A 23,380-nucleotide genomic window follows, 5' to 3' on the forward strand; every position below is an offset into this window, starting at 1 on the left:
AGAGAACAAATTGTACATCTTGGGACTGGCATTGTGGTTCGACAGGCTAATCTTCTGCCTGCTAGTGCCATTATCCCATATGGGCACTTGTTCATGTCCTGGCTGCTCCACTTCTGATCCAGCTTCCTGCTTATGACCTGAGAAAGCAGTGGAGGATGCCCCAAGTGCTTGGACCCCTTCATCCACATAGGAAACCCGGAAGAAGTTCCTGGCTTCTGGCTTCAGATCAGCTTATCTCTGGCTGTTGTGACGATTTGGGAAGTAGACCAGCAGACAGAAAGCCTTTCTGTGTCTCCTTCTCTGTCTGCAAAGTCTGCCTTTCAAATAAAAACAAAAAAAATCTTCTTAAAAACATTTTACATCTAGAGCTTGTTGAATCACAAGTCAGAATTCCTATGGAGTCATCAGCTGTGGCTGGAAAGGGGACATCCAGGGTGGCCGGAAGCCCTTTCCAGACGTTGTCCCCATCCACTTCCCAAAGATGTTGTCCTCCTGACTTCCACACAGTTGCCTGGCTTGGCCCGTTATAGACTTGAGTGCTGTGTTCTCGTTAGTACCTGTCACTGGTGGGTGGAATTCACTGTCCGGTGTGCCATGGTGTGTTCCAGTGGCCTGGTTTAACCTTTGGGCTGTGATAAATAATGTTGCTTTCAGTATCATGGTACAAGAATTCATGTGCTCAGGCTTGACACGATGGCTCAATTGGCTAATCCTCCTCTTGCAAGAGCCAGGATCCCATATGAGCGCCTGTTTTAGTCCCAGCTGCTCCACTTCCCATCCAGTTCCCTGTTTACAGCCTGGAAAAGCAGCGGAGGAGGCCCAAGGCATTGGACCACTCTACCCATGTGGGAGACCTGGAAGAAGCTCCTGGATTCTGGCTTCAGATCAATCCAGCTCCAGCTGTTGTGGCCATTTGGGGAGTAAACCAGTGGATGGAAGATCTTTCTGTCTCTCCTCTCTATACATCTGTTTTCCAATAAAAATCATTTTTTAAAAGAATCTGTGGCCTCAGCATTTCTTCTCACTAAAAGCAGCTTCCTTTTAAATTTCATTTTCATGAACTTTCCTAAGTACCCTTGTAGAAAAGTACACATTTCTATTGCTTATGTGTCAATGAGTGAAACCGCTGGGCCAGAGGATGTACACACGTAAATTCACGTAGGTAATTCCCTATGGTGTCCCACTTGTTCATACACCTGTTGGTGTTGTGTGAATGCATCCTCTGGTACAAGTCGTGGTCCTGCTGGAACTTTGCATTTTAGCTGTTTTTAGTTCTGTGTGAGATGACAGCCCTTCTGGTTTTAGTTTGTATTTTCCTGGTGACTAATCAGGGAGAGAACATTTTGCTGTGCTTATTGGTCATTAATGTACTAATATATTTTTATTGGATTGTTTATTTCCTCATTATTGAGTTCTAGGCGTTCTTCATATATTCCAAATACTAGACTATTGCTAAACACATTTGTGTGACTATTTTCTGCTCTGGGTTTTAAAATAAATTTATTTATTTGAAAGGCAGCATGACAGTGAGGAGCAGGAAGAGAGACAAGAGAGTGAGAGTTTTCATTTCTGAGTTTATTCTGCAAATGGCTGCGATGGTTGGGGCTGGGCAGGGAGCCACCTACAGGCTGACCCCTCTGGGAGACTGCACAGAGCCTGTGCACATCCACTCTCCTCTCATTTCTGTTTCCAAGGGGCAGGTGGTTTGGGAGCTCTGAGGGCCCTGGACAGGGCATCTGTGGAGTTATCTTCTTTCCAAATCAGTAACTTTCATCTGCTGGTCGCATGTCGATCTCCTTAAACGCTGTTAAAAAGCTGAATGTCCACTCATGTTGGTGTCTAGTCAGAAGTTAACCAAGGACAGTGTGTGGGAGGCCTCACGATCAGGCATGGTGACTTTCCATGAGATGAACTGGCTTGCTGTCACAATGTCAGCTAACAATTCCATCTCCCAGGCCGAGGCTGAGATGAGCACTCCACACGGAAGTGGGCCTGGGGCCGCCCTGTATTCTCCAGGGGGATTAGGCTGTGTTGACTCTGGGTGAACAGCTGACAATGCTCTTATTCAGAGGATTTTGTGCATTACATGACCCAAAGTGACTCCTTCCAGAGACTGGAAATGCGCGCACATTTGTACTTGGTATTTATACAACGTGTAGGCGTGTGGTGGAAGGAGGAAGTGTACTCCAAAGGCGTAGACTCTTGATGCTGTCTGTTTCAGGGCGGGGCTTCATGGTCAAGTCTGAGCGGTCTCCTGGACAGCCCAAACCACCTGGCATTATCAGTCTCCCTCCCAAACACCTTGTCAATGGGGACAAACAACATCTTATCCAGCCTTGGACTTCTGATGTTCAGGGGGGTTTAACAACTGGACCACTAAATGCTCAGCCAGCCTGAAAGATGAATGAAAAAGGAGGAGCTGACCTTGTGGCACAAGTGAGCTAAGCCTCACTGTGACATGGGCAGCCCATCCTGGAGCACAGATTTGTAGCTGTTCCGCTTCTAACGCAGCTTCCTGCGATTGCACTTACAAAGGCAGCAGGTATGACCCACACATGTGGGCCCCTACCCCCCACATGGAAGACTCAGATGAAGCTCCTGACTCTTGCCTTCAGCCTGGCCCACTCCTGGTCACTGTGAGCATTTGGGGGGAGTGGATTAGCAGATGAAAGAATTCTGTCTCTTATTCTTGCTGTAACTGCCTTTCAAATAAATAAATAAATAAATAAATGTTAAAAATAGGAATCATTTTAAAAGAGAGAGAAGAAGGGTGATTGCTTGGTTGAGTTCTATTTTCTTGTAGAAAGATAATGACTGGGCCCAGCACCGTGGCCTAGCGGCTAAAGTCTTCGCCTTGGATGCCCCGGGATCCCATATGAGCATTGGTTCTAATCCCGGCAGCTCCACTTCCCATCCAGCTCCCTGCTTGTGGCCTGGGAAAGCAGTCAAGGATGGCCCAATGCATTGGGACCCTGCACCCGCGTGGGAGACCCGGAAGAGGTTCCTGGTTCCCGGCTTTGGATCGGCGCAGCACCGGCCGTTGCGGCTCACTTGGGGAGTGAATTATCTGACGGAAGATCTTCCTCTCTGTCTCTCCTCCTCTCTGTATATCTGACTTTGTAATAAAATAAATAAATCTTTAAAAAAAAAAAAAGAAAGATAATGACTAGCATCATGCTGGCTTCTACCAACCACAACAGACAAAAAGCAGTCTCATTTCATCTAAAGTCCTGTTTAACTTTGTCCATGATGTAGATCATATCTCATTCCGGTTCATTTAGGACAGTTCAATGTCCATAGTAATAATACTAATGAAAATAGTAACACATTTCTACAAATAACATTTGTGAAGGGTAATTGTGTTAACTTGCACATAACTTATTTGCTTTTTACTTATTCATTTAATTAACCAATACACACTGACTGCCTCTTATGTGTGATAAGCAAGCAATGAATTTCTAAGGTCATATATTTTATAGTTCATTTTATCAATGTCCATTTGTGAATTTAAATGCAATGAAAAAAAACTTTTAAAAATAATAATAATAATAATTATTATTGTTGTTGTTGTTGTTATTGGAAAGGCAAATTTACAGAGAAAAGAAGACAAAGATCTTCCATCTGCTGGGTCATTCCCTAAGTGGCCATAGTGGCTGGAACTGAGCTGATACGAAGCCAGGAGGCAGGAGCTTCTTCCAGGTCTCCCATGCGGATGTAGGGTCCCAAGGCTTTGGGTCATGCTCCGTTGCTTTCCCATGCCACAAGCAGGGAGCTGGATCAGAAGTGGAACCGCATATGGGATGCTGGCACCACAGGGTGGAAAATCAACTTGTTGAGTCATGGCACTGCCCCATGCAAAACAAATCTTAACAACAAAAATTTTAGCTACAAACTTTTTCATCTTTGCTTCTCATGCTACATAATGCGGATTAGAGACAGAAAATAAGATTGTGTTGTAACAGAGAATACTATCCACATGCAAGGAGTAGCTGCACCCCTGAAACTGCTAACATTATCTCACTTGTACGCTGGATGACGCCGAGTTAGCACATGGAGAAGGATCTGCCCACACGGTGCTTTCCTGTGGAGGTGTTTTCTACAGAGCAGGTTCACATGTGTCATTACCTTTGGGACCCGCTTTCTAGAAGCTGACAACCTATGCAGGTGCCTTGACCAATGCTTAATTGGTGCCTGGCACATAGAGAAAAAAAATATCCACACACACTTGTTGAATGAATGCATGGATGAATACAGTCTTAGTCCACATGAATAAGAGTAAGGAAGTATTAGACCCACACAGTTCACAGTACTTCCTGAATACATTTCAGATCAACTCAGACGTGGAGTTTATACACACCAGCAGCCAATGTGTGTAACTGCCACCTGCCAGGATCTATTATGTAAAGGGGGAAGTGAGTCCCTCTTTTGTCCATAGTGGGAAAGCTCTTGTGTTGCTGGTTGCTGATAATGGGGGTGATTACATAAGTTGTGACAGGTAGGATTTTAAGATGACCCCAGTGACCTTCACCCATGTACAATCCCTTCTCCTGTGGACACAAAAGGGTCTTCTATTAAGTCCTGGGATGGAAAAGATTTTGCAGATGTAGTTAAGGTTACTGATCAGTTTACCTCTAGTTCAGGCCTAACCTGTCACATAAACCCTTTGGAAGGAGTTAACCTGCTGCAGAAGAGCGGTTAGCAAGAAAGGTGCTGGCTGGCCACACTCCCTCTGTGTGCTATACGCAGGGCCATGGTGGAAGGACAGAAGGAAGTGAGGTGCCAGCCAGCGGGAAAATGGGAACCCTGGTCCCACAGCCAGGAAAGACTGAATTTGGCTGACAGCTGATTTCCCCAGTCTCCCCTGCAGGCCACTCAGCCTTGTTCCAGCCTGGCACCCTGAGCCGAGGAGCCAGCAGGGTCAGACTGCCCCACAGGGCCACCAGGTAGCTGGTGGCTATTGTCACAAGCCACAAAGTATGCAGTCACTGTTCCACACAAATAAGACCAATCCAGTTGCTACTGTTCTCACAAAGATATGGACAATTCCTCTGCAGGTTACAGGCACAAGGGGTTCTGGGAACAGGAGGGGCTGGGCAGGTGCTCCTGGCTGGCCACCTCAGAGCTGAGGGGAGACTCAGTTGCAGCTGATGGGTGTCGGGGGCTGAGTGGTGTGAAGGCCACCAATGCCTCAGTGGGGCACCCAGATGGGCAAGGTGGTGGGTATGTGTGCCCGCCAGGCTTAGGAATCAATGTAAGAACACATTTCTTCCTTTTCTTTTTTTTTTTTTTAAAGACTTCTTTATTTTTATTACAAAGTCAGATATACAGAGAGGAGGAGAGACAGAGAGGAAGATCTTCCGTCTGATGATTCACTCCCCAAGTGACTGCAACAGGCCAGTGCTGCGCCGATCTGAAGCTGGGAACCAAGAACTTCTTCCGGGTCTCCCACACGGGTGCAAGGTCCCAAGGCTTTGGACCATCCTTGACTGCTTTCCCAGGCCACAAGCAGGGAGCTGGATGGGAAGTGGAGCTGTCGGGATTAGAACCGGTGCTCATATGGGATCCCGGCGTGTTCAAGGCTAGAACTTTAGCCGCTAGGCCACTGTGCCGGGCCCTCTTTTCTTTTTTCTAAGATTTATTCACCTCTATTGGAAAGGCAGATTTACAGAGAAAAGGAAATACAGAAAGATCTTCCATCCATAGATTCATTCCCCAAATGGCTGCAACAACCAGAACTGAGCTCATCCAAAGCCAGGAGCCAGAGGTTTCCTCCTGGTCTCCCACACAGGTGCAAGCTCCCAGTGCTTTGTGCCATCCGCCGTTGCTTTTCCAGGCCATAGGCAGGAAGTTAAATGGGAAGTGGTGCAGTCAAGAAATGAACTGGCACCCATAAGGATCCCAGCACTTGCAGGGGAAGGATTAGCCAATTGAAAAATTGTGCCAGGTCTGAAAACATTTCAAACAACACAGGCAGTGAAGGAAGTCGGTACATGGACAAGACAGAGGCTGCTAGGAAGGCATGAGGGAGAGGTTCTTTGGGGGCATCTCCAAGCGAGGGTGACATTTCAGCTGGATTCACCCAACCACGCAAAAGCTGAGATCAGAGAATTTGGGACAAAGAAGAACAAGTGCAAAGACACCAAGGTAAGAAAAGCAGCAAATGGCGATGAATCTCATCTATCAGACATGACAAAGCTGAGCCATGCAGATTCAGGTGGGGAGCTGCCAGTGTTAGGCTTCCCTATGAATGTTCTGGGCCATAAGCAGGGAAGCCATGCTGCCTGGTGCACTGTTTGTTCATTTAAGCTTTACTGATTTGAAAGACGGAATTAGAGAGAGAAATATAGAGACAGATCTTCCCTTTGGTGCTTCGCTTCCCAGATGACTGCAGCAGTCGGGGCTGGGCCAGGCTGGATCTAGGAGCTTCTTCTTGGTCTCTCATGTGGGTGGCAGGGGCCCAAACACTTAGGCTGTCTTCTGCTGCCTTTCCCAGACCATTAGCAAGGAGCTGGATCAGAAGTGGAGCAGATGGCACTCAAACTGGCACCTGCTTGGGATGTCAGCCAGCACTGCAGGTGGAGACTTTACTCACTATACAACGCTGGGCCCTGATGCACTGGTTTTATAACATGCCTGTGAGGGATATGGGATGGGGGAACTGGCCTCACAGGGGAGGGGTAAGACCTAGGGGACTATCCAGCTCCCTGCTTGGGGCCCAAGCAGCTGAGGATGGCCCAATGCTTTGGGATCCTGCACCCGCGTGGGAGACCTGGAGGAACTTCCTGGCTCCATATCAGCATAGCACCAGCATAGCACCTGGCTCCAGATCGGCATAGTTGCGGCTCACTTGGGGAATGAATCATCGGACAGAAGATCTTCCTCTCTATCTCTCCTCCTCCCTGTATATTTGACTTTGTAATAAAAAATAAATAACTCTTTAAAAAAAAGACCTAGGGGACTAAGCAGCTGGCTCTCACGGCAGCGGTGGCAAGGGACAGAGGGCAGCCATGATGATGTGGAAACCCAGAAAGCTTGCTTTGGAGACACGGGCAGGTCAGACCTTCTGGCAGTTCTGCCTTGGCCAGCGGCAATTCTGTGCTTGACCAGAACCCTTCTACCCAGAAGATAAGGGCGCGGAGGAACAAAGGGGTGGTTAAGGTGGGAAATCTACCCACAGGTCTCTTGGACTGCTTCCTGCAGAGAAGGTGAAGAAACAGAAAAAAAAAAAAAAAAAAAAAAAAAAAAAAAGAAAGAAAGAAAGAAAGAAAAAAAGAAAAAGAAAGAAATTTTGTGGGCTGGCCTTATCTGGCCAGCCTTGCCCAGGCGAGTGGTTCTGGCAACGCTGGACGGGGCTTACTCCTAAGGCCCAAAACAGGCAATTCATCCTGACCTTGTCTGAAATCAATGAGGACGCTGCCTCTCCTCCACGGAACAATGCACATACCCAGATACCTTTCCTCAGCTTAGGGAGACTTCAGGACTCCTTGAAGGGACAGAGTTCTGGCCCTCCGTGCTGACCAAGGGTGCGCGTGGCAGATTTATCCAGGGGACAGACTCAAGAGAACCCCCACTGACCAGGTCAGGATGCACGTGAGGAAGCCATATGTCAACTTTAAAAAAAATGTCTTTGTTTACAATTTATTTTCACTTAACTGAAAGGCAAAGCAGCAGAGATCTTCCTTCAGCTGGTTCATCCCCCGAATGCCCAAAGCAGTCAAGCCACTGTTTGTGATGCCAGCAGCCTATAATAGAGAATCAGTTCATAGACTAGCAGCCCTGCTCCCAACCCAGCTCCCTGCTTTTAGGTGGTCCAAGTGCTTGGGACACCTGGATGAAGTACCTGGTCCCTGGCTTTGGCCCGGCATAGGCCTGGTTGTTGCAGGTTGTCTCTTCTGCTACTCTGCCTTTCAGATAAATAACTCTTTAGAAAAAATGCATTATGCCACTGGTTCTTGTATTACTATAAACCAAAAATAAGCCTGTGCATTGTCTGCAGGCAAACTTTAAAACTTCATGACTTACTATGAGGCGTCGCATTGCTCTAGGGGAATCAGCTGCCCTGCACTGGGTAGGGAACACAGTCACCTCACCTGAGGGTTTCTGAGTTCTCTATTCCCACTGATCAATTCTCTGGCACAATTTAACTCCTCCCACCCCGACCTCAGTCTGGCCAACTGCTACACTGTGTTTGCATGGTGGGTTACATCTCGTGACTTCCACCAGGCTCCGACTCAGAAGATGGCCAGGGCTGCAGCACTGTGGCACTGCAGTTTAGACCACCACCTCCAATGCCCACATCCCACATGGGTGCTGATTTGAGCGCTCGCTGCTCCACTTCCTAACCAGCTCCCTGCTACTGTGCCTGAGAAAGTAGCAGAAGGTGCCCAAGAGTTTGGACCTCTGATTCCCAGCTTCCACCTGGCCCAGCTCCCCTGTAGTGGGCATTTGGGGTGCGCAGCAGCAGATAAAAGGTATGTTTTTGTCTCTTCCTCTCTGTCACTTTGCCTTTCGGGTGCAAATAAAAAGGAGGCAGGGAGGCCAGCCGGGAATCTGAGAATCCAAAAATGGCACTTATTTGAACTTGGGCAGGAGAAATGAAAATGAACGAGGTGGTAAGAGATCTTTCAGAAGTATGGTGGAGCAGCCTGGCTGCAGGCCCTCCTTCGCCCGGGAGTCAGCGGCCAGCGAGTGTGCTGAGGAAGGCCGACGGCGGCTTAGCCGTCCAACGGAGATGTGGTTGAGTCCCAGGATCCAGGGTCCCAGGGTCCCGGTCCAGCCTAGCACGCCTGTCTCTGGAGGGCGTCCGGGAAGTGAACCAGTGGAGGGAAGGTCTCTATGCATTTTAATAAAACCGAGTAAGTCTTTCAAAAGAACTCCCCCTCAGGGAGTTCTTAAAGACGGAGTTAACGAAAAGGAAGTGGAGAGAGCTTCCCGCTGTTGATTCACACCCCAGGTGATCATCACAATGCAGGCGGGGACAGGCAGAAGCCAGGAGCCTCTCCCGGGTCTCCCACGAGGGTGCAGCGGCCCAAGGACCCGGCGCCCCTCCACGGCCGGCCCTGTAGCCCCGGCTACCTGGCCAGCTCTCCTCACTCTGCCTCAGCTCTCCGGACACCGCGCCTGCCGGATCCGCCACCTCCCTTCTTCCGGGAACGCACACGCGTCCCGCGGACCGGAATTGCGTCATCGTCCTGCGCCGGCGCCGCACGCCGTGCTGCCGGGCGTCTGGGATTCGGGTATTGCGGCGTGTAGGTGCGTGGGGACCCGGCACCCCGGCTGCGATCGCTGTCTGTCGCCGAAGCCATGCAGGTTTCCAGCCTTAACGAGGTCAAGATTTACAGCCTGAGTTGCGGCAAGTCTCTGCCGGAGGTGAGTCACTCCGATCTCTCGGGGCTCCTTCGTGCTGGGCGTCCGGTCCTCTCTCTGCTGTCCCCCGGGGCCTCTGTCTGAGAGGCGCTCCCCGGCCTCTGTGTGAGCCGGGCCGAGATCCAGGGAGCAAGGGGGAGGTAGCCGAGTCACACGCTGGGACGGCCAAGCCTGGCTTCTCTTTCCTTGACGGATGATGGAGGCTCAGGCCAGGCATTTCCGTGGAGGGGAGGCTTTTTCCGCGAGTTCTTTTCCATGTTGAGACCCTGTGCTCCTGGGAAGGTGGTTTAAAAGCCTGTCACTTGATAGCGTGCCACTGTGGGTTGCTAGCTAGAATGCATACAGCTCTTCCTTCAGAAACGTGGGGACCAGTGGCCAGAGTCCTCATTTCTCATCAGGATTTCAGGTTCTGAAGTTCTGAAATGGTGATGTGTAGGCAGCGCTGCCTGTCAGCCCTGGGGTGCCTAGTGCTTGTGTCGGATGGGGTCCCTTCTGGGAAAAGGGCTGAAGAAAGTGAGTGGGTGGGAGGGTGAGTGCCAGGCAGGGGCCACGTGGAGTGCGTGCTCAGGCCCCCTGTGGGGTTGCCCGGGATCCTGCATCTGCTGGCCAGTCCAGCTTCCTGCTGACCTGCCTGGGGAGGCAGCGGGTGATAGTCCGTGTTCGTGAGTCCCTACCCCTGCCCGTGGGAGATCCGAGCGGAGGTCCAGGCTCCCGGCTTTGGTCGGCTGGGCTTGGGTGGTGGCTGACATTTGAGGGGATGATCCAGAGGGTGGGAGGTCCCCCCCTCGCGATTTCTCCCTCTTTTTCTCTGTCGCTATGCCTTTCAACTAAATAGGTGTATCTCTTAAGAGTGCTTTGTATGCTTGGAAGACAGTTGTGGTGGCTTCAGCATTGAGCATAGGGGCTTTGGACAAAGTGGCCACTCTCCTCGTGGCTTCATTTCAGAAGAGTGAAGGGTGAGGGTGAGCCAGTCCTGTGCTGATGTCGGTGAGAGCCCAGTGCTGAGAGAGCAGGATGCGCAGATGTCCCCGAGTGACAGTGCCCTTGGCCTGGGGGAGGACTGGAATGGGGAGAGGTGAGTGGGAAGGCTGAGTCCTGTACGAGGTGGCCCTTTTGGGCAACGGAGAGCATGTGCTTACCCCTAGTGCTGTTTTGGCTCACTGTGGGGTTTTAGGATTATTCTTACTATTTTAAGGCCTATTTGTTTATTTGGAAGGCAGAGGTAGAGAGAAAGGTCTTCCATCTGCTAGCTCACTCCCCAGCAGTTGGTTCTTGGCTTTGGCCTTACCCAGACTAGGGTGTTGTGTGCGTTTCAGGAGCAAACCAGTGAATGAAAGATCCCTCTCTGTCTCTCTCTGTCTGTTTCACTGTCACTTTGCCTCTCAAACAAATAAAGAAAAAGACCATCACCTGAGCCAAGCCTTTGACAGACTCAGGCCCCTTGTTCCTGTGCCATGCAGCGCCCCGGCTTGTGCTCCCCTGGAGCACTGGCACCTCCTGAATGAACCCCCTTTCCACGTTCGTTCCCCCCACCTCGATGTCCAGCTTGAGGTTTCGCTTGGGGCACCCTGCTACTGTCAGGCCTGCCACGCCCCTCAACACAGCATCCCAAGTGGAGAGCGTTGCCCTGGTGGTGAGAACACCTTCCCTCCGGAGGAGTGGAGGGACAAGAACGCTAGCGTGCCAGGATTTGTTTGGAGGCAACTCAGCCCAGGCTCTGAAGGCACAGTCCTCTGCCTTTCCCAGGCTCCGGTCTCATGCTCAGGTCCCACGTGGCCATGTGGACCAGGCAACCTGAGGGTTGGGATGCCATGACCTTCCAAAAGCAATGCATCTGGGCTTTTGGAAATGGTATTTGGTGGCTGGTTTTGTTTTGTGTTTTAGCTTGCTTTTCTTTCATATCTTCTCTGGTGGACTTTCTTAGCCTTGGTAACATTTTGGGCTGGACCATTGCTTGTTGTGTGGGCCACCTTATGCGTGGTGGGCTGTCTTCTGCCTTCTGTATACCAGGGCGCACCTATGCCTGGGACAAGGAATGCCCCTGATGGTGCTGAGGGGCCTCTGCCCGGGAGAGCACCGCTGTGTTAATACAGACCTGAGAGAAGTGCTCCATCTGGCCTGCCGTGGAGTCGCCCTGCTTGCCAAACTGAGGTACTGAGCAGAACTGCGCCAGCTCAGGGAGCCGTAAAAAGCACTCTTTATTTCTTAGCAGTTCCAGTGTCTCGACTAGTTATCCATCCAGTTTTATTCTTTCCTAAAAAACAAAAAAGTTATTTCTAGAAGAAATTTCTTCTTTTGAGAATTTGACTGAAAACACAAAGCTGTTGAATACCCTAGTCTAACCCATAGTATGTGAGGCTTGAGGAGAATTGGTTTTCTCGTATTAAACAGAGTAGCTCAAAAGAATATTATTTAATAAATGAAAATATTTTCAAGAACACAAATCTGGAAGATTTGTTAGAGTTGATTTAGGATTACAAAATCACTTCATTTTCTAGGTTGTGTATTGCTATGTGGTTTGAATTTTGTAATCTGAGCAGATACTGGGTTTTTTTTTTTTGCAAGCAGAAAGCTGTACAGTTACATTTGTTTTCAGCTAGTCTCTGTTTTCTCTAGTGGCTTTCCGACAGGAAGAAGAGAGCGCTGCAGAAGAAGGATGTTGGTGAGTGGTGAGCGCCCCTGCTTTGGCTACGTCGGCCGCCCGTCCAGGCAGCACGCTGTTGCTCAGGGACTGTTGGTACACCAGTACAGAAAGGGTTGCAGCAATGCAGTAGAATTAATGTACTGGGAACCAAATGTGTGTCCACTTTTCCCTCTGAGGGAATCTTTCTGTGTGACTGCTGTGCCGTAGTGGACACAGGACTTGATTTTTCCCTGTTAGTCTCTTACCATTTCATAGGTTGGGAACAAGGAGCAAATTACACAGCTGTGCAACCTGTCATTCCCCTCTGACTGAGCCGGGGGCGCTGAGCACTCAATGGGGTTGTGTTGCTGAGTCCTGAACTTGCGGTGCCCCTTGCTCATATAGCAGGGCCTTGGCGTCACCCCCAGCAGGTACAGAGGGGACAAGACACCCAGATGGAGCAGTTTACACGTGTGTTCCCTGTGCATCCGATTCTCTTTCTGGTCATCAAATCCATTTGTCAGTCTTTGAGAGATGGAGAGAATGAGCATTTTATTTTTGGACAAAGTAGCTTTACATATGGGCTATACAAATGTGGGTGTAATCATAAAAGATCCTTGTAGAAAGTTATTTATTTATTTGAGGGGCAGTGAAGGCTGACAGACAACCCTGTGGCTCATTGCTCAAATGCCTGCGGTGTTTGCTGTGGGGCATTCTGGGAATTGGGGACCCAGTTCCTAGTCACATCAGGAACCTAGTTCTTGGATCCGTAGTCACCCGCCATCTTTCGCAGCGCATGTCAGCAGGAGCTGCACTGTGGAATACACTGGAACTTGAACCTAGGTGTTTGGCTGTGGGATGTGGGTGTCCTAGTTGGTGTTGTAATGAAGATTTTGATTTAACTTCAGCAAAGAGGGTATGAATAGAATATCATTTTATAATACAAATTATTTTGGTGAGCAAATTTTTACTGAAGTTTCTCCATACAACTTATCATATATAAAAGTAGGTTTATCTTATTCTAAGATAACAGCTAAATGCCCCAGGATAAGTATCTTAGAAAAATAGCCCTGTTATAGTACTGAAGCCAGGAAGTTAAAACTTGAAATCAAAATAAAACAAAGAGCTGCTTTAGTACTGTTTATAGATTCTGATTTCATCTGGTTCTCCAGTTCCAGTGTTCTTGTGTACAGCAAAACAGCCAGGGACTGTTTACAGGAAAAGAAATTGTTCATTAGTTGACATGCCCTCAGCAAAAAATCTAAAATCTAAGATGCCGCAAAGTCTGACGGGTTTCGCTGACCTGACGCCACTGATGGTAGATGCCGTGCTCGGCTGACATGGAGTGAGCTCAGGCGCTGTGTCAGGAGCACTGGGAAGCTGCCCGGAGCAACGTTGGGACAGTGCTGTGTCAGGTGTGCGCGAAGTTCAAGTGAGCCTCCGATTTTGACTTGGATTCTTTGCAGTATTTCCTTATGTATGTGCAGCTATTGTAAAGTCCTCCAAAATCTGAAATTTGACACATTTCTTTTTGGTCGAAAGCATGTCAGTAAGAGATGCTTCAGTCTTGACCTACCTGGGCAATGGTAGTGGTTGAATGTTTATTATGTCCACTTCTTATCCAGCTGTTAAAACTGGATTCTTTATCATTATCATAGAACTTTTTTTTTAATTAAAATGATACTTTTTCTTTTCTGGAAAGTAAAAAATAATTTAACTTAGAACTAAGAAAAAACCTTTTTAATAAGACGTTTTTATTTATTTGAAAGAGACAGAGGTCTTTTCATGTGCTAATTGACTCCTGGAAATCTGCACAACTGGTTGAGCCAGGAGCCTCAGTCTGGGTCTTTCACGGTGCAGCAGGGACCGAAGTGCTCAAGCAGGTGATGACCTGCTACTTCCCAGGGTGTGCGTGAGCACGGAGCTGGAATTGCAAGCAGAGCTGGAACCCAACCCCAGGCACTCTGGTTGGGGCTATGGGTATCCCAAGGGCCATCTTAGCGCTGGTGTCAGATGTATGCACTTTCTTTGATGTTCCATGGTGGACTCCTGGCGTGGCTCCCATGGCTGGGAAGCGTTGGGGGGTGTGCTTCACCTGTTTGTGGGGTGCTCTGATGAGGAAGGAGCCTGCATCTGTTAAGCTAACTTTGCTTTCTCTTTTTGTAGATGTCCGTAGGAGAATCGAACTTATTCAGGATTTTGAAATGCCTACTGTGTGTACCACTATTAAGGTGTCAAAAGATGGACAGTATATTTTAGCAACGGGTAAGCATCTTTTTGGGTGTGACTTACCTTCCTTTTATAGAAGGAAATACATATTGTGGTGACAAAGATCACTGTTTTTCTCCGAGATTGTAATATAAAAAATTTTAAGAAATACACAAATACTGAGAAAATTGCACAATGACTATCCATTTATCCACAAAGTAGATTCTGCAGTAAGTAATTACTGTATTTGACTCAGCACAGATCTCTCTGTCCTCCAATCACCCCCGTTTTCTGATGGATTTCAATGCACATTGCAGATTTCAGTAAACTGTATTTTACCCCTAATGCTTTGGCATGTGGGTCATCAGCTGCACTTTAAGTGTCAGTATTTATTCATGTCTTTTTTTTGAAGTAAAACGTAGATCCAGTGAAATGTATGGATCTTGCGTTTCCTGGTGGGTGAGTGTTGAGAACTAAGGCCTGTTGGGATGCCAAGCACTCCTTTCTCCTGGCAAGGCTGCCGCTGCAGACGGTCCTGCTCGCCTGCCACAGCGCACCCTCTGCCCTGAGTCTGCTGCTGTGAGCTGCTCTGCGTCGGGCAGTGCCCCTGGGCTTTGGTCTGTGATGGACTCGTCCCTGTTGCACTGTGTGGCGGAGCTTGTCCTTTACCACTAGGTAGTGTTCCAGCATGGGAGTAGACCTCAGTATGTTTTCCCCTTCTCCGTGTGGTGGGTGCTTGGGCCGTTTTTGCTTTTTGCTTACCGATAAAGTGCTGTGGGCAGTGCTTCTGCAGGCAGGTTGGTTTGTGTATGCTCTCACTGGTCTTTGTTGATTGCTTAGAGTGGAATTGCTGGGTTGTGTGGCAAGCGTGTGTTATAGGAAACCACTAGGCCTTTTCCCAGGTGGTCATGATGTGGGCACTCCCACCAACAGTGAGTTAGGGTTACAGGACAGCACACTTTCCCTATGATTTTATGTATCAGTACTGTTTTTATATATATTATAAAATTGTGCATTAGCGATGTTAATTGTGGTTAAAAAGAAGTCACAAAGGGGAGCTTTGGGTGTGCTGTCTCGATGAGCTCTGTCACCCAGCCATGTTAGTGACTTGGGCATTGTATCCTGTGTGTCACCCAGCCATGTTAGTGACTTGGGCAGCTCCACTTCCCATCCAGCTCCCTGCTTGTGGCCTGGGAAAGCAGTCCCTAAGCCTTGGGACCCTGCGCCTGTGTGGGAGACCTGGAGGAGGTTCCTGGCTCCTGGCTTTGGATCGGCGCAGTTCCGGCCATTGTGCTCACTTGGGGAGTGAATCATTGGACGGAGGATCTTCCTCTATGCCTCTCCTTCTCTGTGTATATCTGACTTTGTGATTAAAAATAAAATCAATCTTTAAAAAAAATAATATTGGTCTATATTTTTTCCTCTCTTTCGCTCTCCCTTTCTCTTGTTTCTGCTTTATTTGAAAGGCACGTCCATGTGGGAGACCCAGAAGAAGCTCCTGGCTCTGGCCGGCCCAGTGCTGGCCGTTGCAGCTATTTGGGAAGTTCAGCAGTGTTTGGAAGATGCTCTCTTTGTCTCTCTGTGACTCTGCCTTTCAGATAAATCAGTCAGCCTCTAGATGATGATTTATCCGGGAGGCAGAGGTAGAGAGACACAGATGGACAGGGAGACAGACAGCACCCATCCTTTGGCTAACTCCGCATTTGCCTGCTGTGGCTGTGAGTTGGGGTGTCCTCAAGGTGTGTGGGTTCCCACAGGCGGCCTGCAGCCCTCACTGCTGCCACCAGGGCCTGCAGTGGGAGAGGCTGCCCTCTGCAGCCAGTGTCCGGGATCACACCTGGAATCCGCTGTGGGCTGCCTAGGCCAAATGCCTGCCCTGCTTTTCTTATTCAGAATGCTTGGTTTTAGTTTTATCTTAAATTTTTTTCCTCAGAGAATATATGAGACATAGCTAGTGAGAATGTGGAACTGAGCCTTAAATTTTATCTCATTTGCACTTGTATCTTGTTAGCCATAGCTGCTGGCTGTCCATGGGACCCCCGGGTGTGAGAGCCAGCGTCTTTGGGCTTGACTTCTCCAGAGTCCATTCTGAGCTGTTGGGGTGGGGGCATGTGGGCCGTCCTCACTTCGCTGCTGAATCCCATAGAGGGTTTTCCTTTGCTGTTTGAGTCAGAAGTGTATCAGGCTGGTTGGCACAGTAGACTAGAAGCAGGGGTAGTGCAAAGACTGACTGCTGATGGGACTAGCCAGGCTCTTGGTTCCTTTTTGGAAATTAGCTTTGAGATTGTGCCAAAGTTGAATGTATTCCTTTAAAAAACTTATTTATAATTTAATTAATTTATTTTTGGGGAGATTTCTTTTTTCAGAAAGACAGATTTATAGAAAGGAGATAGAGAGATAAAGATCCTCTGTTTGCTGGTTCACCCCCCAAGTGGCCGCAATGGCCGGAGCTGAGCTGATCTGAAGCCAGGAGCCAGGAGATTCCTCCAGGTCTCCCATGCGGATGCAGGATCCCAAAGCTTTGGGCCATCCTATACTGCCTTCACAGGCCACAAGCAGGGAGCTGGATGGGAAGTGGAGCTGTCGGGACACAAACTGACACTCATATGCTATGCCAGTGCTGCAGGCGGAGGCTTAGCTTGGTATGCTATGGCATGGCTGCTAAATCTATTCCTAGGGATATTGTTAGTTCTGCTGGTACGTAGGGAAGAAGTATAGGAAATTATGTATATTCATAAAATGCTTATCATACAGCAGCTCATTGGCTTTTAGGTTTCTCTTGAGATGAGATCTTGGACTTTGATCACACCAGAAAGTGTGGTAATGCTTTGTTCTTTTGTTTGTATTGGTTTTAAAAATGACATTTACTTTCCCCTGATTGGAATGGGTCAGACTTCACACAAAATGCAGACGTTGCAGAAATGTGTGAATGAATGGTGCAGGAGCAGCCCACCAAGGCAGCTAGTTGGTGTTCCAACTCTGGCTCCCACCATGCAGAGCACACGGGTTGAGTTGTAGGCCTTGGGACCGTGTGTGTGTATCACAGCGCTCACTGGGGCCCTGCCGCCTTCCCTCTTCCTGCGCGTGGCTGTGCGCTTGGGCAGCCTTCCGTGGGACGAGGGGGTGGGCCTGCCACCTCCTGTTCATGAGCTGTGTGCCAGGCCCTGTGTGCTTTTACCATCGCTGGCTTCAGCATGTCCCTGTGGGTGGACATTTTATTCGGTTTGTCTCTAGCCATGTAGCTTCCTCTGTGTCTCGGTACACTTGTGGGTGTTTCTTGTGTAAGTTGCTGTATGGATTCGGGTCGTGTAGTTGTCAGTACCAACATACTACTGGGTTGTCTAAGGAAGTCTGTGCTAATCAACCACAGAGTGTGGAAGTGCTTATTTCTTTATTTTAAAAGATTTATTGGCTTATTTGAAAGGCAGGCTGGCAGGGAGGGACAGAGAGAGATGCAGAGAGAGCGAGAGAGGGAGAATTCCAGCTGAGACTTGGCTTCAGCTGAGCCACTTTCCCTGCCTCCCAGGGACACCAGGAAGCCGAACGGGAAGGGAAGCGGCTGGAACGTGAACTGGTGCTCCGATATGGGCTGCCGGCATCATAACCCACGGCATGATCCTGGAAGTACTCATTTTTAACCCTTCCAACACAAATATTAACTATATTTTGTATCTTGGTTGTTCTGATATGTTAAAAAGTATTTCAGGGTCCTGTCTTGTGAAAACATGAGTTCAGTTGCCTCTTGTGTATCCAGCATCCCATATCAAAGTTCCAGTTCAGGTCCCAGCTGCTCCACTTCCAATCCAGCTCCCTGCTTGTGGCCTGGGAAGGCAGTGGAAGATGGCATGAGTCCTTGCACCCCTGTATCCATGTGGGAGACCCAAATGGAGTTCTAGCTCCTGGCTTTGGCATGACTCAGGCCTGGCTATTGCAGCCATTTGGAGAATGAATCAGTGGATGGAAGAGCTCTCTCTGTCTCTGTCTATTGTTGTTTTTCAAATAGACAAATAGATATTTTTTAAAAGGTATTGCATATTTTAATCTACTTTTGTTGAACTTATTGTAATGTTTATTAGTTAATAATTTGTATTTTCATATTCTGTGATTGCCTCCTTGATTCTATGTTCATTTTCCTCTTTGAATGTTTAGATTTTTAAACAAGGTGTGCATGCGTTGATCTGCTTTTGTTGGACTTACTGTCAAGTTTATTATTTGTATTTTCATTTTCTGTGACTTCCTCGTTGGCTGTTTGGAAGGGGCCGAGTTAGTCCCTCGCTCTCGCTTGGTTCTGGTGCGGGCTGTCTTTGTTAGCCAGCTGTGCAGCACTGTGACTCGGAAAAGTATGTCTTGGTTTTTTGCGTTTGCATCACATTCCTTTTTTTTTAATAGGAACATACAAACCTCGGGTTCGATGCTATGACACCTACCAGTTATCCTTGAAGTTTGAAAGGTGTTTGGACTCAGAGGGTAAGAGACAAAGACTTCGTGTGAACAGGTTTTTTTAAGATTTATTTCTTTGAAAAGCAGGTGGGGTTGGGGCAGAGACAGAGATGGAGATCTTCCATGTTGTCGCTCACAGCCAGGGCCGGGCCGGACCAAAGATAGGAGCCTAGGATTCCCAGGTGGGTGGCAGGGACCCGAGACCTCGTCATTATCCACTGGCGCCCTAGGCACGTTAGCAGGGAACCTGATTGGCAGTGGAGGAGCTGGGTCTTCACCAGTGCTCCATATGGGACGTGGTCCACCCAGCAGTGACTTAACCTGCTGTGCCACAGCGCCCACCCCAAAACAGTTTAAGTTTGTATGTTTTCTTGCTTTTGATATGGGACTAGATTGTATATTCATTTTCTCTTGTTAAATAACAAATTGCTCAGATGTGGAGACAGTGGACCAGAGCCTGCTTCCCGAGTGCTGTTGTTGTAGGACAGGGCGGTTGAGGGCAGCCTGGGATGGTGCTGTGTTATTAGTCTCAGCTTCTGTGGGCTGCCTGCACTCCTTGCCTGGGGTACAATTGCCATGAGGCTGGCAGCGGCCCATCGGATGTGCCCGCTTCAAGCCTCCCAACTTGCCCTTCTGCTGCGAACCAGAGGAAGCTGCTTGGAAAGCTTGCACACCTCCCTGCCGCACTCTGACACACAGAGCAGAGGCTTTGCATGTGTGTGCATATGTTACAGATGTTTGAGAGACAGAGCACTCCAGTCCACTAGTTGATTCCCCGGATACCTGCAACAGCTGGGACTGGGCTGGGCCGACCCCTGGGCCGGGAACTCAGTCCAGGCCTCCCGCACAGGTGGCAGGACCCAAGTGACTTTAGCCATCACCTGCTGCCTCCCGAGTCCACCCTAGAAGAAAGCTGTAGCCAGTTGTTGAATCTCTGCTCCCCGGAGGGGATGCAGGCCTCTCGGTGGTTGTCTTAAACACAAAGCCTGCCTTCCCTTTGAATTCTGCTCCACAGGAACGTTGTCAGGTGTAAGGGTGAAGGCCACTGGAGGTCATTATTGACATTTCTGGCCTGCAGAGAGGGAAGGTTCAAGTGGGGAGAGTTCAGCTGCTTTTGCCACTGGGCCTGGAGAGTGAAGGGAAAGAAGCTGACGGGAAGTGTGTTCGCTAGGAAGCCCGCTGGCCCTCCTTGTTTAGAAAGCTGCAGATCTGTGTACCACTGTCTAAAAATAGCTGTTTTCGCAGTTTTTGTTTAACAGGTCAGCTGTGAAACAGTAAAAAGTTACTGTTTTTGTAAGCAAGTTTTTAATGTTCTTGAATGTAAACATCTGAAAGTCTTGATGATTATTTTGAACATCTCAGAAAAATAGTAGCAAAAGTTGAGAAGTCAGTTTCTTTTGCGACTTTGCCTCACTTCTGCCAAAGTCTAGTTGATGTGATGTACTTTTACTTGTCCAGTTGATGTTTTTTGGTGGCCATATGGCAATTTTGTTCTCATTTATTTAGACAAAAATGGAAAATTTACAGTGGTATTCATGTGTAATTTCTAAGTTGAACAAGCACTTTGTATTAAGTTTGCATTATTTTTCTTTTAGTTGTCACCTTTGAGATTTTGTCTGATGACTATTCAAAGGTATGTATGATAGCATGGGTTTGTACGGGCTTTACCTATGAAATGAGTGAGTGGAGTTTCTTTTAAGAAGTATTTTTGTGATATTACTATTGAATGAAAAATGACTAGTAATCTATCATGTTCTTCTGTGTTTTTGGTTTGGTGCGTGTATGATACCTAGTGTCTTTTTTTTTTTTAAGATTTATTTTTATTTTTATTACAAAATCAGATATACAGAGAGGAGGAGAGAGAGAGAAGAAAATCTTCCATCTGATGATTCATTCCTTAAGTGGCCACAGTGGCCAGTGCTGTGCCGATCCAAAGCCAGGAGCCAGGAACTTCCTCCAGCTCTCCCCCAAGGGTGCAGGGTCTCAAAGCTTTGGGCCATCCTCGACTGCTTTCCCAGGCCACAAGCAGGGAGCTGGATGGGAAGTGGAGCTGTCGGGATTAGAACCGGCGCCCACATGGGATCCTGGGGCTTTCAAGGCGAGGACTTTAGCCGCTAGGCCACGGCGTTGGGCCCGATACCCAGTGTCTTAAACAGCAGTGATTAAGACAACCTTTGGCTAGTCTAATATTAAAATTACCTTTCCAGTTGTGTGTGGGGGTGTTATTTGTTTAAGGATTTGTTTATTTGTTTGGAAGTCAGAACAACTGAGAAAGATGGAGAGAGATTTTCTATTTGCTGGTTCATTTCCCAAACAGCTCCAGCAGCCAGATCTGGGCTGAAGCCAGGAGCCAGGAACACTACTCATGTCTCCATGCGGGTGGCAGGAGCCCAGGGACTTGAGCCGTCACCCTCTGGCTCCCCAGGCATGGTAACAGGAAGCTAGGTAAGAAGTGCAACGTCTGGGACTTGAGCTGGCACTCTGATTATGGAATGCCAGTTTCACAAATGGCAGCTTAATGCACTGTGTTGCAACGCTGGCTCTCAGACCTTATTCATTTATTTTTTTTTTACAAATATTTATTTATTTGTTTATTTATTTATTTTTAAAGATTTATTTTATTTTTATTACAAAGTCAGATATACTGAGAGGAGGAGAGATAGAGAGGAAGTGGAGCTGCCGGGATTAGAACCAGCGGCCATATGGGATCAAGGCGAGGACCTTAGCCACTAGGCCACACTGCCAAGCCCCAAACATTTATTTATTGAAGACAGAGTGACAGAGAGTGAGTGGGGGACAAATGGAGAGAGAGAGAGAGATATTCTATCCTCTCTTCTCTCCCCAAAAGGCTGCTGTGGCTGGGACTGCAGCAGGCTGAAGCCTGAAGCCTGAAACTACATCCAGTTCTGCCGCGGGCGCGACAGGGCCCAGGTCACTGGTCCGTCAGCCCCCACCTTGTCAGGAGCATTAGAGGGAGCTGGACTGGAAGCAGAGCACCTGGGGCTGCTACATGGGATTCGAGCGTTACAAGCCTTGGCTTAACTTGCTGCATCATGAAACTGACTTCTGAATGTATTGTATTTTAAAGATAAAGATTTATTAGTTAATTTGATTATTTGAAAGAGTTACAAGCAAAAGGAGATGGGAGGGGGGGGGAGGGAGAGAGATCTTCATCCATTGGTTCATTCCTCAGATAGCTGCAGTGAGCAGGCTGAGGAGCCAGGAGTTTCTTCTGGGACTGCCACGTGCGTGGCAGGGGCCCAAGTACTTGGGCCATCTTCCTCTGCTTGCCCCAGCCTGTTAGCAGGAGCTAGACAGGGAGTAGAACGGGGATGTGAACCGCTGCTGGAATGGGATGTGGAAGTACAGGCTGCCTGCTGTGCCACAGTGCCTCAGCACCTGCCCATTTGGTATTTGTAAGGATCAATGGCTGTCTTCTTTCTTAGAATAGCTGACATGTAACATTTGTGATTCTGGGGCCCGGTGTGGTAGCCTAGTGGCTAAAGTCCTCGACTTGTACCCACCCGGATCCGATATTGGCACCGGTTCTAATCCCGGCGGCCCCACTTCCCATCCACCTCCATGCTTGTGACATGGGAAAGCAGTCGAGGACAGTCCAAAGCTTTGGGACCCTGCACCCATTTGGGAGATTCGGAAGAAGCTCCTGGTTCCTGGCATTGGATCGGCTCAGCTCTGGCTGTTGCGGCCACTTGGAGAGTGAATCATTGGACAGAAGGTCTTCCTCTCTGTCTCTCCTCCTCTGTGTATATCTGCCTTTCCAATAAAAATAAAATAAATATTTTTTTAAAATATATTTTTTATTTTGAATTTTGGATTATGTGGTGCAATTTCGTGTAGGCTGGGATTCCCACCCAAACTCACACCCCCAACAGATTTTCCCCATTTTACTGCAATGGTGTAGTCCTTCATAAGAAATCATAATTCTATCAGTCTCTTATTTAAGTGTACCCTGACATTTTTGGAACAGACAATGTCAGATAGTCCAGCATCCCATTGTCTACACATGTCCAACAGTTTCTTTTCTTTTTTTTTTTTAAAGATTTATTTATTTATTTATTTTTATTAGAAAGTCAGATATACAGAGAGGAGGAGAGACAGAGAGGAAGATCCTCCGTCCGATGTTTTACTCCCCAAGTGAGCCGCAACGGCCGGTGCGCGCCAATCTGAAGCCAGGAACCAGGAACTTCCTCCAGGTCTCCCACGCGGGTGCAGGGTCCCAAGGCTTAGGGCCATCCTTGACTGCTTTCCCAGGCCACAAGCAGGGAGCTGGATGGGAAGTGGAGCAGCCGGGATTAGAACCGGCGCCTATATGGAATCCTGGTGCGTTCAAGGCGAGGACTTTAGCTGCTAGGCCATGCTGCTGGGCCCAGTGTCCAACAGTTTCACTGAGAATCCATCTTTCGTCCGGAAGCAGGGGTGCATGTTACATTATTCCCCCTCATCTGTATATAATAGACCCCAGGACTCCATCACTATTACATTTCCATAATTGAGAAGCCATGAAACCAAGTAAACAACTGGTGTGAGTTAGAACAGCCATGACACCAGCATCAGCTGTTATGGGGTGCAAGCGAGATCACTCCAGACATGTCTAAGGTTTATTAATGAGTGTTTATTAACCAGTCTTGGTGATAATAGAGCATACTAGAAGTAGCAAATCACAAGTCCATATGGCAGTCCAACCAGTCATAATCCAACCAAACATAATTCCAAAAGGAACAA

At 48.2% G+C, this 23,380-nt stretch overlaps 1 protein-coding gene across 1 annotated transcript in view; it reads left to right on the plus strand.

The window, feature by feature from the left end:
• The first annotated feature begins 9,202 nt into the window (after positions 1–9,202).
• The window catches only part of NOL10 (nucleolar protein 10), a 100,327-nt gene continuing 86,149 nt past the window's right edge, over positions 9,203–23,380 (plus strand). Inside the window, exons 1-5 of the mRNA XM_058668279.1 lie at positions 9,203–9,369; positions 11,983–12,028; positions 14,156–14,254; positions 18,587–18,664; positions 20,233–20,270. Of these exons, the coding sequence (XP_058524262.1) occupies positions 9,304–9,369; positions 11,983–12,028; positions 14,156–14,254; positions 18,587–18,664; positions 20,233–20,270 (327 nt within the window). The 5' untranslated portion in view covers positions 9,203–9,303. The remainder of the gene's footprint in view (positions 9,370–11,982; positions 12,029–14,155; positions 14,255–18,586; positions 18,665–20,232; positions 20,271–23,380) is intronic.

Source organism: Ochotona princeps, chromosome 8, assembly GCF_030435755.1.
Source record: "Ochotona princeps isolate mOchPri1 chromosome 8, mOchPri1.hap1, whole genome shotgun sequence".
Taxonomy (NCBI): Eukaryota; Metazoa; Chordata; class Mammalia; order Lagomorpha; family Ochotonidae; genus Ochotona; species Ochotona princeps.